Consider the following 14,495-nt stretch of genomic DNA (forward strand, 5'->3'; position numbering starts at 1 on the left):
GGTGCACACACACTCACCAGCCCACCTGTTGCATGGGTCAGTTTCCCTCTCACCACCCCAACCCCCCCCCCCAGCCCACCAAGCCATAAAAGTTGGGGACTGCTGCCCTAAATAACAACCACAGGTTCTTACCACACTATTTTGGGTAAACAGTAGATTTTAATAGAGACTAAGGCTAAAACAAATGTAATTGTCTAAGTAATTGATAGGGATGATTAGGAATATTAAGAACATACAGAAATATCACTACAGCCAATCTTTCTCCTGGGGTTTGTCAGAGAGATATTGTCAGCTTTGGAAGCCATATTAACACCAGATGCTTCCATGCTGCCACATTGGGAAAGCAGGAGGGGGGATTTAGTAGACAGGGTGTAGTTAGATAAAATAGCATTCTTCTTTTCCGTCAAGGTCAGGGTATTCCTGCATCTGGAGAAGGAGTAGTTGGAGTGATGTCTTGAGTTGGGACGGATAGACTGATGGGTGCATGGGATGGGTTTGGACTTTTGACTTACTGAGGGAAAACCCAGAACTTTCAGATTCGGGTTTTCCTAGATGTGCCTGTATACCTGTTCAAATAAATGGGAGCTTTGTGAAAATGCCTGTCTTGGAGTTTCATTGGAGTTGGGGTTTTCAGGAACACTGACAGATATAGCAAATGTTTGGTCCATTCAACTATCCTTGGAAACATGCAAGTCTGTACCTCTTCCATAGGCTGATCCAGAACCTCTGCCAGGTAACGCTTTTGGATCCCAACCATAAATGGTGTAGGACAGCAGACTGTGCTGAGAAGTGTCTCTGGAACCACTGGGATGTATGTATGGGCCCAAGTAAATGGATAAAGAAGAGCAGCAGCTGAGTGGATGCACGTGGAGAGGGAGCTGAAAGGAAGCCAATATTACAAAGTAAAATATTAAATAATATTTTAAAGCTAAGCAAAATATCTAAATAATCAGTTTACTTTGGTTCATAAATACCCTTTGCATATTTATTATTTCATTGTTTAAATACAATCTTAAAGGATTGATTACAATACTGGATTACTGATTTTAAAAATATACAAATGTAATTATGCTCCTAACAGTAAAATATATTTCTACCTCATTCTGCAATTATTCTTAGCAAGGACTGGGGAAACTTGCTATTTCCAATAGCTCCAGAACTGTAAATAAAATGCTTCCCCCGACCTTTTGCTGCCCTTTGGAACAGAGCAAGAACAAAGATATAGCCAGCTCTTGAAGCAGTGAGATCCTTCTTTGTCGCTGCCCTGCTGTTTCATAGATAGGGAATTCTCTTGATGGAAATCCCAAAATGGGAAAGGTATGGTTTTATAAATGTAATAGATTCATTGTGAAAACCTCTAAGAAAACCTTCCAATCTAAAAGTTTTACTAAAAACTTTAAAGGACAGATACAGATCTCAATGGATAGTTAGGATTGCAGAAAAAAACAACTGCAACCAGCCTGCCTTCCACTAGGAACCTATATACTGCACGAGCCAGAGAGAGGGTTCAGAAAATATCTACAGATCCCTCACATCCTGACATAAACTATTTCAACTCCTCCCCTCACAATACCTCTATAGGGTATTGCATACAAAATAACAGACACAAAGACAGTTTTTCCCTATGCCATTCCTCTGCCAAACACCTAATTCCCACAGCACTGTCTTATGCCTAAGGATATTTACCCATAGAGTAGGCTGCATTGCTATTATCCTTCTCCTCTTTCCTATATCTTCTCCTATTGGTGTCTTACAATTTATTACTTTGTTGTTTGTATCTTATGATTTATGATTTATCACTTCGTTGTTTGTATGTACATTGAGAGCTTATGCACTGGAGACAAATTCCTTGTGTACTCAATCACATGTGGCCAATAAAGAATATGTTAATAAATAATATTCTGTCTAACTTAACCCTATAATGTCCCAACTACCAGGTCATATCGAAATATTTATATTATACATACCGTGTTTTCCTGAAAATAAGACAGGGTCTTATTTTCTTTTGACCCTCAAAATAAGTACTTGGCCTTATTTTTGGGGAGGTCTTATTATTTTTGAGTTGCAGGAGCCCCTTAACCTCAGCCCGCAGCTCACGGCTTAGCTGAGAGGGGCGCAAGTTCTGTCTCTGTTTCTGGCATAGTTTTGCCAGCCGTAGCATCGCTGGACCTGCTGCTCTTTTTGCGGCTGCCACTAAGAGAAGGGGCGTGGGAGCTATGGTTTGCAGGAACAGCCATTCCGCGTGAATGGCAGATTCATGTGGGGTGCGTGGGGCAGGTGGGGGCATGTTCCCCCCTTCCCCCAGGAAATGGCAGGGACTGGGTGCAAATATTTTAGGGGAGGGCTTATTTTCAGGGAAACAGGGTATAAAAAGGAAACCTGTATGTATTTGTCCATCTGCCTTGTGAATATTTAACAAATGAATAAACCAAAATAATAACAAGTTATAAAATGGAAACCCAATCCAGAGTATATGCTATGCTCCAGTTCCACTGACTGCTGAAGCATAACTGACTTTTTGATTTCAATGGGACAAGCCCAAAATTGATCCCTTAGGATTAGCATTTACCTAAGCTCATCAGCCAGGAAGACTATCCGTCTCTCCAGAACTACAGAGGCAAATATCTGAAGTATCTTCTCAGGACTGAGGCACTTTAAAAGGGCTTGAAATTCCACATGCTCCAGGTGAGAATCCAATGGTCGGGTCAGCTCAATTTGCTAAAAACATGACAACAGGATCAAGTTAACATAGTAATCATGGTTGAATACCGTTTGTCTAAAAAATAATAATTTTCACTGGGATTAAGAAACATCTTTTTTCCAGTTCTGAATAAATGGTCATGACAGCTGTAATTATGCCCTTAGTACCTAAAATTGGAGGCAGTGCTAAAATATGGCTTAGTGCAATGAGATAAATGTAACAAGGTGCAGGTTCACATATTTGCCTGTGGTATGTCTGAGTTCTACATTATGTATAAATTTTGGGGAACTCTGGTAAGTCTAAAATATTTTTTCATCTAAATCCATATTAAAATAAAATGTGTCTATTCTGCTTAGCTCAAATAAGCCACTGTTTAAATTAACAAGTGTTTTTCTAATTGTGACAAAAGTCTGGAAACACCTGATAGCACCTTTTCAGACTAACACTTTACTAAAAAGCATATATTTTCATAAAATGTCAAGAGTTACATCTCACTTTATCAAGTGCCTCAGTGAGTTTATGAAGAGAATTGTAGCTAATATTATGCAATTTAACACCATTCTGAGTTGGAAAAGATACTAAATCCTTCTGATTTTTGACTACTATATCATAAACAAACACAGCTCTCCTTCTCAATATTTTTGATACATACATATAGAGAGGGGGGGAGAGAGAGAGAGAGAGGGAGGGAGGGAGGGAGGGAGGGAGGGAGGGAGAGAGAGAGAGAGAGAGAGAGAGAGAGAGAGAGAGAGAGAGAGAGAGAGAGAGAGAGAGAGAGAGAGAGAGAGAAAATTGGAAGAGAAGTTTTAGAAAATATTTTTTGCTATTTTGTTGGTGCAGTACAATGGTTAAAATAATCTGTTTTCCCAGAAAGTCAGTTCAACATGAGGCTGCTACAAAGACGTTTTCTATGCCCATATAAGGTGAATAGAAAGATACAGATGCTTTTGAAGAATATGTTCTGCACACCCCATCAAACTCCTCCAGTTGCATGAAGCACTGAGCAAGCCAGGAAACCAAATACCAAAACGTCATTGTCTGATAGTTGACAGAGAGAAAACTCTAATACCAAAACAGGAAGTCAGTATAGCAAATCACACAGAAGACAATGCAACCGAGCAAGGAAAGTCTGTGTTTTGTGGTGGATTCTTGTGCTGTTGTGACAAGGAGCATAAAAACTGGATCTCTCCCTAAAGAACTATGAATTACACAAGAACCTCTCTTATGTCTGGAAATCATACTTGACAGTTAAACACATTCCATTTTTTTTAAGATTTGGCTGCATCAGTTACCAATCACCAATTACCAAATGCATCACTCGACGATCAGGACAAGCATAGACCATGATATTTCTTAAACAACGATCCTTAATGTACAATTGCAAACTGAATATGGCAAAATACCACCCAAATATAATTAGGACATAAGTTTGGTTTCCTATTATTGCATTCTGATGTCTTGTCATCATCTGTGGATTCTAGAGAAACCTCTATGTGAAAAGGGCTTCTGTCTGTCTGAGAATACTGAATCACTGATTCACATTTTATTATACTGTTCTCTTAGCAACTATTAACAGCCTTCATTCCTTAGATGACTGAATGAGTTTAACCAAGTTCCTCTTGGTTAACAAAAAACACGCTAGTATAGAGATGATTATAGGTTGTATTAAGTTTCACATTGTTTTTTTGCTGTGCTTAAAATGGGCGGTTTTTGAGTAGAAACAAACCATAAAAAGGAGCTTCTCATCTGCTCAATCCTCAACTAATTAAATATTTTCATATCTACTTCTAAATCTTTCATGCTGTGGCAGTTTCTTGACTCTCTGTTTCAATGAAATCAGTTTCAAAACCTCAATGGTCATTTCCTAATTTGTCAACCTCATTGAGGTTAAACAGTGGCACTAGTGGCAACTCCTTCCTGTCTGAGATGGTGAAGGAAAATGTCAAGTGAAGGAGAAACTGCCATTTTTCATGTTTTGGTAAAGAATTGGGAGTAATCCTTTAAGTATTTTGACTAATCCAATCTCTGAAAGGGAATTAGATAAAATTTAGTCCCCACCCTATTTAATCTCTATTTAAACTTCTTAGCAAGTAGATTATCGAATTCAGGTTTCTACTCCCAAGTTTACAGGAATGGATATTCTATTCTTCTGTATGCTGATGGTGCAGCCCTGCATTTAGATCTTTTACCCATTACTGTAAAACCATCTGCTGGTAATTAATGATCAGAAAACTAAATGGTTGTTCTTGCCAGGAAACCAAACAGATTTAAATGACTTATCAAGGGGATGAAAATGAAATAGAATGAAATGATTGAATACTCAGGGGGACTTTTCCAGGCCACAATTGCTTCAAAGATGCATATGTTGTTTTACAAGCACAAAAGAATGCAAGAGCCATAAAGAAATGTATCCAGGTAAAAGGTAGGGACTGCACACAAGCAGCTCTGAAATTCTACATAGCAAAACCTATGACCCAAATACTTTCTGATACAGACCAGGATTTCCTTATTCATTATAAATCACTTTGAGCCCCCACAGTTTTTGCAAAAACTCTTCTGGGTGCCCTGATGCACACTTAATGTGTCCCTTAAAATAGAAGCAGGACAACCAAAAGTGGAGCCGTGTGTAGAGGTTATACAAAGGTTATGTACAGGCATGTGCAGCAAACTGCTATGCACCTTAGTGACCGATTACCTCAACTATCTATGAGCTCACCTAATTAGAAGAACCAAACACTACCGGGAGTTATGTGAGATTCTACCCTGGCTGGGATGGTCTTAGAGACTGACAAGGAGAATAAGCCAATAAGATGCTGTTGCTACCTATGCTCTTGCTTTGCTTGTTGAAACTGTATAAAAGCTAAATAAACTCTGCAGAGGCAGGCAGACATTTTGGACATCTCTGCTATGATGGATTTCTGAGGCCTACAGCCATGGACAACATTGTTAATACTCCCTTATTGGCTTAAATGCCACTTTTTCCTGATTCCAATAGTCCTGGAAGACCAATTTCAATCCTTGGAACAAAAGGCAATTTAGGTGACACTGAGCACAATTGCTCCTTTTGGAATGCAATCAGGCAAAAAGAATAATTAGAGAAATGGCCCTAGATATTTGTAAACAATTCACTATGGATTGGGCATGAGCAAACATATGGAAGGTATGATATTACTGATTGATACTGTCTCAAATGGAGGTCAGTCCTCTCAACTCAGACCTTTTACAGATTATTCCTTGCTATCAATCAAACAAACCGTATTAATTCTATGGACGTTCAATTGTTTTTCTTAAAACCCTGTTGGAAGGTATTGGTTTATACATTTGCTTAACAGAATGATTTTAATTATAGTGTTTAATTACAAGTCATGTTAGAATCAGCCAAAGGTATTTCAAGTAGGCACACACCTCTGTCCCAGATTCAGGAATGAAGCTTTTAATGGTAACAGTTCTTCCTGGTGCTGGGAAGGGAGATTCACGTAGGCCCTGCATGAAGGGGTAGACAACTGCTGCAGAGATCTGTCGCCTCTTCTCTACTTCATCCAAAATCTACAAGAAGAAAACGGATAACCATCATTTTGCAGCTTCCCACCTCGACTCTTGATCATGGCTTTACTCCTCCTGAAATTATTCAAAACCAGCAGTCTTAAGCAAAGTAATGATGCGCGATGAACAAGTCTGGATACCATCTCCTCCTGAATCATGTGTCTCCTTCAAACAAATTTCATCCTCAGAACCAAGGTGTAGGAACCAAAGGTCAAGAAATGGTAACCGTGATAGATAATGGTTAAACCAAGCTTGGAAGAACCTACATGGATCTAGTCATTTTCATTCTCCTTTCACAAGAGGAATTGAGAAGGCATAGTGAATTTAGTTATATCTGGTCTTGAAAACTATGACTGAAGTGACATTTTAAATTTAGCTCAAAGCTTCTTGTATTATTCATTTGTACACCAAGTAACTCGAAATAGCTGAATTATCTGAACTGAGCTACTTTTTTCTGTATTCAAAATGCTATATTGCTTTTTCATTCTAATAATGGTGAAAATTTTCTAAATGAACAAAATATATCCCAATGAGTAGCCACAGCTAATTCCCAAATATCTGGGATGAGGGGCCTGACTTTCTTTCCTTTTTTTTCTGTGAAAGATCAGAAGAAAAATATAGAAAGCTAATCTTATGATGAAACAAGATTAGGAACAGCAGAACATTTATTTTTGCCTGTGCTACCTAACAAAGAGTTTGATGTTTTTTTGTATTTCAGGCAACAGACTACTTAGAAAACATACCTTTGAAAATAGTCCAAAGCAACCAAGACAGCTTACAATGCAATAAACTTCAGGGAGACGAGCTTCTCGTCCAGAAGGCTGAAAAGCAGTGTTATGTAGAAAAAAAAGTCACCATTAAATTTTCCTTTTAAATTCAAATTAAATGTCACTATTAAATTACACATCTATATTATGGAAATATACAAAACCATTATAGCAAATATATTTGCTTAACTAAGTGACCAACTTTTGATCTAAGGAACAGTGGCATTCCAAAATAATGTTGATAGTTTCTAGTGCAAGTTCATAAGTATATAGTTAAAACTTGGGAAATCTGGGAAAATTTGGTTTTTTACCTTCAAATCTTGGAATCTTTCAGGCAAGTACATGGTAATGTTACCAGATTTTATATGACTGACTTTCTCATTCAAAAGCATTCCATTCCATTTTGGGATTCCATGGGCTATCAAAACAGGTCATTTGTGCTATGGAATCTGCGGCATTGTGTTACTGACATCAAGGTTATAAGATGGTTTTCCAGTGCTTTAAAGATGACTGAGAGGTTGCATAATATAGAAGTTTGAGAACTGCTGGCACAAATCACAGGCAAGTTTAAACATCTGAAACTTGTTTTCTTGATTTCAGAGTGGCCATATAAATAAGCTAGTTTATAATATGGCCATTGCGGAGTCAGGATTACATCTGTCTTTTACTACATGACTCAGATTTTCATAAACATACACTTCATTCAATATGAAAAACAAATAAACCAAGCTCCAGATCAGCACAGTGGTTATTGAAGTGCTCTGACTCACTCACTTTCTTAATATCTCATTAAATATAGAACATAAGAAAGAGACATTCCTGGATGATTTTCTTTTTTCCAGAGAATGTGCAAATTGGATTTTAAAGAAGGAAGGAGCCCAATTTACCTACAGTGAACAAAACAAAAAATGTTTACTTTTCACAAGCCGGTTCAACTAACTAGAGGTTTTTTTTTTACTAAATACAGCTCAAACCTGAACAACTTGAACTGTATAGCTCTCTGCATTTTCAAAAGAAAAGCAGGGAAGATTGGGTGTGGGAAGGAGATCTTAAAGCTGCACCCTGTTCACTTACATGAATGCCTGTTCAACCTAAATGGATCCAAAATGGATGAATGGTCATGCTTAGCTTGTCCCAATTTTTTTCTTGATGCCTTTCTGCTAAACCCCTACAATTGAAATGGAGCTAAAGGATTGTGAGACCTTTTCCCCAGTTTAAGGTCAAAGCTTTAAAAATGTTCACCTTGGTGCGGAAGCAGCTTCTGTTAATTATTACACAGCCCTTCAAGTGTGCAAACACTTTAATCACTTTAATCCTTTTTGGATATTGTGACAGGGAGAGTAAGGTTCCACTTGTTGGTACTGACCCAGCCACTGTCCCATTGCTCTAACCATATACATATAAGAGTGTGTGAGTGTGGGGTGGGTGTGCATGCATGCGTGCATGTGTGCGTACAGACCCCTAATTTATTATGTAGATAAAGCCCTGAGTCATGGCAGCTTACTCATTAACAGAAGTTTATTCTATGGCTGAAACTGTTAATCATTATTTTATACATTACATTAATTGGAAGATACTTTGCAACCTAAAAATTGCTGCGTGTATGTTCCAGCATAACTCTGGAACGCCTTGAGCAATTTCAACCAAACTTGGTACACAGATTAGTTACTCTCTGGGAAAAAAATATTGTGGAGGTAAGACACCCCTGAAAACCCTTGGTGTGTGTGTTCTGTTAAGATGCAGCCTGTTGTGCCTTAAAATGACTTCTACTGTACTGCCGTAAAATGGCTTCGACTGTACAGCGCAGTGGAGTTGCCATGGTAACGGCTTCACAGTACTCCACAAGGGGGCTCCCTCTGGTAAGGGGGGGGTGGAGAATCCAACATTAGAAATTATGTTTGGTCCAGACATTTTCCCCCTATAAATAAATACCCGGGCAATGCCGGGTTATCAGCTAGTTCGTCTTATTTATGTTTATATCATGATATCCCATTCATTTGGTGAACTATTGCCTAAGAACATACAAAATAACTATTTCTTTTAAATTTATTCATTGTGCAAGCTGGAGCTTCTGAGATTTACCATTTCCATCCCAAGAGATGCTGCTACAGCTGTGTCCTACGGGACAGAATGCTGGGCTGCTGCTCAGAATGTTGCTGACTTCTCCATTCTAAGCTTCCCCTTCCTCTTCCTTCCTAATCATCTGAGTCAGAGGGAGCTTTTTAGAAGAGTTTGGGAAGAATCTCCAAAGTAATGCACTGCAAGCTTGCCTTAACTTTTTTTTTTCTAATTACATCTCTAAAATATAGAAATAATTTCAAAGTCTGTTTTTTTGTAAATATCTAAAGATTAAGCAAACTCCAAGAAGCAATAAAAGTAATGTGAGCAAACAGCTCTTCTTTATGACAAAAGCACTTAAAGATTGTGAGGGACTGATGTGAAAAATAAGACATAAAAGGAGAAACTAAGCTGATGAAAGCAGGGTGGAGCGAGCTACTGACAGGATGAGAAGAGGGAAATGTGCACTCAGCTGCCACCTGTTTTACTTCGGCTTTTCTCAGTGAACTCTGTGAGTCATAGGACATATGTTTTGTTTCATTTCAGACTACCTGTTAACCCACCCACTTATTAAAAAGGAAGCCACAACTGGCTTCAGTTTCTAAAATGTGGTAGTTGTAAAATGTTCTAAAATCTACCTCACAGATCTCAATATAAAAACGTATTGTTATGTGTGAGGCAGGTACCAAAAAAAGGGAAAAGGATAAACTTGGAATACGTGTGTGTGTGTGTGTGTGTGTGTGTGTGTGTGTGTGTGTGTGTGTGTGTAAATCAAGAGTCCTAGAGTCCATCTGCAAATGGAACCATGTAACTCAGATGCAAACGAATGTATATGATAGCATCAAGAGAGTAAAAGAATTGAAATGGAAATGGGCTGGTCAGCAAGAAGAACTTATGGCAAGTGGACCAAGGCAGTCATAGAATGGATTCTACTTGATAAAAAGTGACCCCCCAAAAGAGACCTAAAACAAGATAGAACTACAATGTCAGCAAGCACCCTGTTTCCCCAAAAATAAGACCTCCCCGGATAATTAGCCCAATCAGGCTTTTGAGCGCATGTGCTAAAATAAGCCCTCCCAAAAAATATTGCAACACAGCAGCAGCCATGAGGTGACCCCACTCACCGTCTCCTGCACCTCAAAAATAATAAGACCTCCCCGAAAATAAGGCCAAGCACTTATTTCAGGGGTCAAAAGAAAATAAGACTCTGTCTTATTTTCAGGGAAACACAGTATTACTGGCCCAATTGGCAAAAGAAAGCTCCATACCATATTGGTTTGAAGCATGTGGAACCTGCTTCATCCTGCAGTGGATAGACTATGGCTAGAACTCAGATGCTACTACTTGTCCCTAACTCTGCATATCAATTCAGTGTCCAGCCTCCCGCAAAAATTTGTTACATTCTAGTGTCTTTCCCATACAGCCACTTTTGCTATTCTTTCCTCCTGACTAGGAGCCTGGGGGGACCTAATACGCAAATGTTGCTGCTTCCATAATGCACCTTTACCACACATCTGAAATAGCCATACAGCTGAATCACATGACACTACAAGATTTTTCAACATCACCAAATGTAGGAAAAAAATTCTCTAGCTGCCATGCAGAATGTGTCAATGGTTCTTAGAAGGCCAGGATTTGGGCACTGCATCCAATAATTCTGCCCCCACACAAAGGACTTCCAATTATTGACTTAACGGTCACTAAATGGCAGCAAAAAAGTTCTACGGATATTCTCAGTCATCCAGGTCATGGTTATTCCAAAGGTGCTTTTTTTCAAAAGGCAACTGGGCTTTCTTTGTTTTGCTTGAAACAAAACAAAGCTTTGCTTGGATGAGAAGTGAAACGTTTTAAAGCAAAAAAAAAAAAAAAAAAAAAAAGAGGAAGTCCAGCTGCCTTTTGAAAAAGCACCTTTGGGAGTTTCTTAAAATTGTTGATTGTTGGTAATCAATCTACCAACCAAGCAACTGATTGACCACTAGATGGCAGCAAAGATTTAGTTGCATTTCTTTGTTGCCATCTGGTGGTGGAAAGTTGCCAACATTTACCTACTGTACAGTATAAATATTATGGAAGGTCTGAGAAAAAGTTTTTGCTATATGTCATGGATAAATATATTGTTCTGCATTTCAAAATATAGCCTAAAACTGATCATGGAAGCCATAATGGTCTCCTGCAGAGCTAAAACAGCACTGGATCACAAGTGCTGCGCCCAGCAACCAGGTGAAGGGGTTGGTTCCATGATGGCCCAACTGCAACCAAGCAGATCATCAATCCTGGTCACATCAAGCACCTCTTCATCCCTAGGATGTCCACACCAGTCCACATCCGCAAGTTTTTACAATTATTCAAAATAGCTACCAAATTATCTATTTCAGGGAAAAGCATTGCTCTTATAAAGATCAGTAGTAACTACTATTGTTTCTTTCTTACCCTTAATTAAAATATGACATTATCACAGTGAATATATAAATTAGGCTGGGGAGAAGCTTAGAAGAATATAATAAAACACTTCAGTTTTTTCCAACTTCCAAAACATATTTTGTCCCTATTCTTCCTTCACTTTCTCTCTCTTTATTTTTTCTCTTATCTTATCTGCATAGCATTACAGAAAAACATGCATTTACAAAAAAAAGTCACTTCACTCCTATAATACTCTAACCCAAAGATGACTAACCTTTTTTTCTCAGGTGTGTGTGAGTGCCCACACCCATAATGCAATTCCCCCTCGTGCTTCCCCTGCACTTACGCACACAACTGTCTCAGACTGCCCCCCTGCACATAGGCACGCAACCCCCCCTGCGCTCCCCCCCCCCATGCATGCAAACCCCCATGCCCCGTTTTGGGCCTAGCATGCCTCCCTGAAGCCTCCAGAGGCCGGAAACTAACAAAATGTGGACACCACTGTCATAATTAAACTAATTCAGTAGAAACATCCTTTTTCCAATTCTGTATTTTATCCATTTGCTCAATAACAACTATGATATAATATGGCTTCTGAGCATACAGGAATGGTCAGAAGCCAAATATTCTTCCAAAGAATAGCCTGCTCAAGCTTTCAATGTGAAATGTGGTATCCTTCAGATTGTTGGACTAGAAATCCCATACCTGTGGATTATGGAAGGTTGTGGAGCTTGGGTTAGGAAAGCGAAGCAAATTACTCTATTGCTGGGCCATGTGGTATGATTCTGGATTAGTCACAATTTTACAAGTGGCCACAATTCAATGTAGTCACTGAAAAAATGGTGGCTGCTTCCAGGATTGCACCACAGGGCCCAACAATGGGACGCTGTCCTCCTTCCCTAACTCAAGCCTGGAGCTCCAGAAATCTTTGAAAGGTAAGTGTGCGATGCAGGGTGAGGAAGTGTGGGGTAGGAAGCAGACCTAAGGTATTTGGGGACCCAGCAGTGGGATGGAGGGGAGATAGGCAGGAGGCTCTGAAGCACCTGCATCTTTCAGGATCAGGTTGTAAGTAGCTTTGGGGGTGGGGGGGGGTCTGCTGTAACTTTGAATGGTCACTAAACAACCAGTCATAAGTCAAGTATTATCTATATTAAAGTTTTCTAATTTATCAAAAACCAGGCACTAGCACGATGATTCAAATAGACAATAATATTTTTTAATCATGATGAAACATATTTATTTCTCTGGCATTTTAAAGACTTATTTATTATATGGAAAGGTATGGCTGCATGGAATGTATTGCCTCAATTGATCCAATACCTCAGCCAAGTAAAACTCTTAACAAGCCAAATATTGTTTTCCAAAACAATAAAATTAAAAGAGAAATACTCACCAACAGTCTCCTGCAGTAGCCGATTTTTCTACTCCCATCAATATTGGTAAGGACAAAAGAAAAAGTTTCACTGCAAAGAATAAAAGACATAAAATGTTACTAGATTTATTTGTTTGTTTATCATATTTCTATAGCTCCCTGTCTCACAGAACATGACTCTGAGCAGTGTACAATGAAAACTAAAAATTGGGGGGGAAATCAAGGGACTTGTGGAACAAGTCAGGGCGAGGCCAGTCTTAACTCAAGGGAAATGGTGTTCACAGCAGAAAAGGCCTGATTCCAAAGTCCTTTACAGAGAGGACCTATAGCATACCTCCTCTGCCGGGCTTAATATGATGGACAAATGTAATTGGGCGAAGTGTCCCTCAATCAACTCGGTCCCATGCCATGAAGGGTTTTAAATATCAAACCAGGACCTTGAATTGGACTCCAAAGCAAACTGGCATCTAATGCGGATCACAGAGCAGAGATGTAACATGCCATTCTAGAGGCACGCGTAACTTCCTGCACCACCACATTTTCAACCAGTTGATGCTTTCAGAATACTCTTCAAAGTAGCCTCCTATAATGTGTGTTGCAATAGGCCAGTGCTGGCTAATCTTTATGGCACCTGCTGAAACAGGAGCGCACGTGTGTGAGTGAGTGCTGAAAACCAGAAGAGCAGCTGCCCGGTGTGCATGCGTGCCCCAGGGAAATGATCTTCCGGTTTTCAGTGAACGCATGCGCAGTGGCCAGCTGGTCTTTGCAAGCATGTGCACACCACAAACTGGGAGACCAGGTAGGCAGGGCACATGCGCAAAACGGAAACTGGAAGTGTAGCCGCCCAGCGTGTGCATGCACATTGGGCAGCTGCTCTTCTGGTTTCCAACGCTCCTGTGTGTGAAGACCAGCTGGCCAGTGTGCCAGAATCCAGAAGAGCAACAGGCGACGGCTTGCATGTCCAGAGAGATGGCTCTGCGTACCATTTGCGGCACGCGTGCCATAGGTTCACCATCACGGCAATTGGCTATCTGGGGGATGACCAAGATGACGGTGAGGAGAGCTTCCTGACCCAGGAATAGGCACAACTGGTAAAAATACAAAGTTGTGCAAAGGTCTTCCTAGTCACAACTGGCAATTGTTTTTTGAGCAGGAGTCATGACTCCAGAAGGCTGTCCATTCTGCACACCAGGTCTGTTTGGAGCAGTACCATCCTATACCAAAGATGACCCCTAACCCGGAGCAAAAGCAAAACCTAGAGCCACTCAGCCTTGAACCCATCTCAGGGTTCAGTTGAAGCCTGTTGTTCCCCATTTAGGGTATCATAACCACTAGGTACCAGGATAGAATGTCAGCAGCAAAATAGGTATAAAATCTATTGGGACTAAGATAAAGGCTCCCCTCGCAGAGATGTGATAGTCGTTCCCGGGCCTAGGAGCAGTGCTCATGTCCGTTTCAAAGCCGAAGAGCCAGCGCTGTACAAAGACGTCTCCGTGGTTATGTGGTTGGCATGACTAAATGCCAAAGGAGCACGAAACGCTATCACCTTTCCACCAAAGGTGGTCCCTATTTTTCTAGGTGCATTTTTTATGTGCTTTTGAACTGTTAAGTTGGCACAATCTGGGACAAGTAACGGGAGCTCACTCCGTTATGC

General features: G+C 39.9%; 2 protein-coding genes across 3 annotated transcripts in view; one reads left to right on the forward strand and one right to left on the reverse strand.

Annotated features, from left to right (window-relative positions):
* The window catches only part of CEPT1 (choline/ethanolamine phosphotransferase 1), a 51,864-nt gene extending 44,816 nt beyond the window's left edge, over positions 1-7,048 (forward strand). Inside the window, exon 10 of one of the 2 annotated variants that reach the window (XM_087720231.1) lies at positions 6,963-7,048. In XM_087720231.1, the coding sequence (XP_087576357.1) occupies positions 6,963-7,033 (71 nt within the window). In that variant the 3' untranslated portion in view covers positions 7,034-7,048. Of the gene's footprint in view, positions 1-711; positions 850-6,962 lie in introns of those variants that run through there. The other variant, XM_087720233.1, reaches the window with a different exon arrangement.
* DENND2D (DENN domain containing 2D) overlaps positions 1-14,495 on the reverse strand; it is a 38,507-nt gene that overhangs the window by 13,099 nt on the left and 10,913 nt on the right. The window contains exons 4-8 of the mRNA XM_087720230.1: positions 12,863-12,932; positions 6,988-7,065; positions 6,107-6,247; positions 2,570-2,718; positions 701-878 (exon numbers count right to left, since the gene is read on the reverse strand). Coding sequence (XP_087576356.1) covers positions 701-878; positions 2,570-2,718; positions 6,107-6,247; positions 6,988-7,065; positions 12,863-12,932 — 616 coding nt within the window. The remainder of the gene's footprint in view (positions 1-700; positions 879-2,569; positions 2,719-6,106; positions 6,248-6,987; positions 7,066-12,862; positions 12,933-14,495) is intronic.

This window comes from Thamnophis sirtalis, unplaced genomic scaffold (assembly GCF_051295495.1).
Source record: "Thamnophis sirtalis isolate CommonGarterSnake01/CBP01778 unplaced genomic scaffold, rThaSir2_p1.2 scaffold_7, whole genome shotgun sequence".
NCBI lineage: Eukaryota > Metazoa > Chordata > Lepidosauria > Squamata > Natricidae > Thamnophis > Thamnophis sirtalis.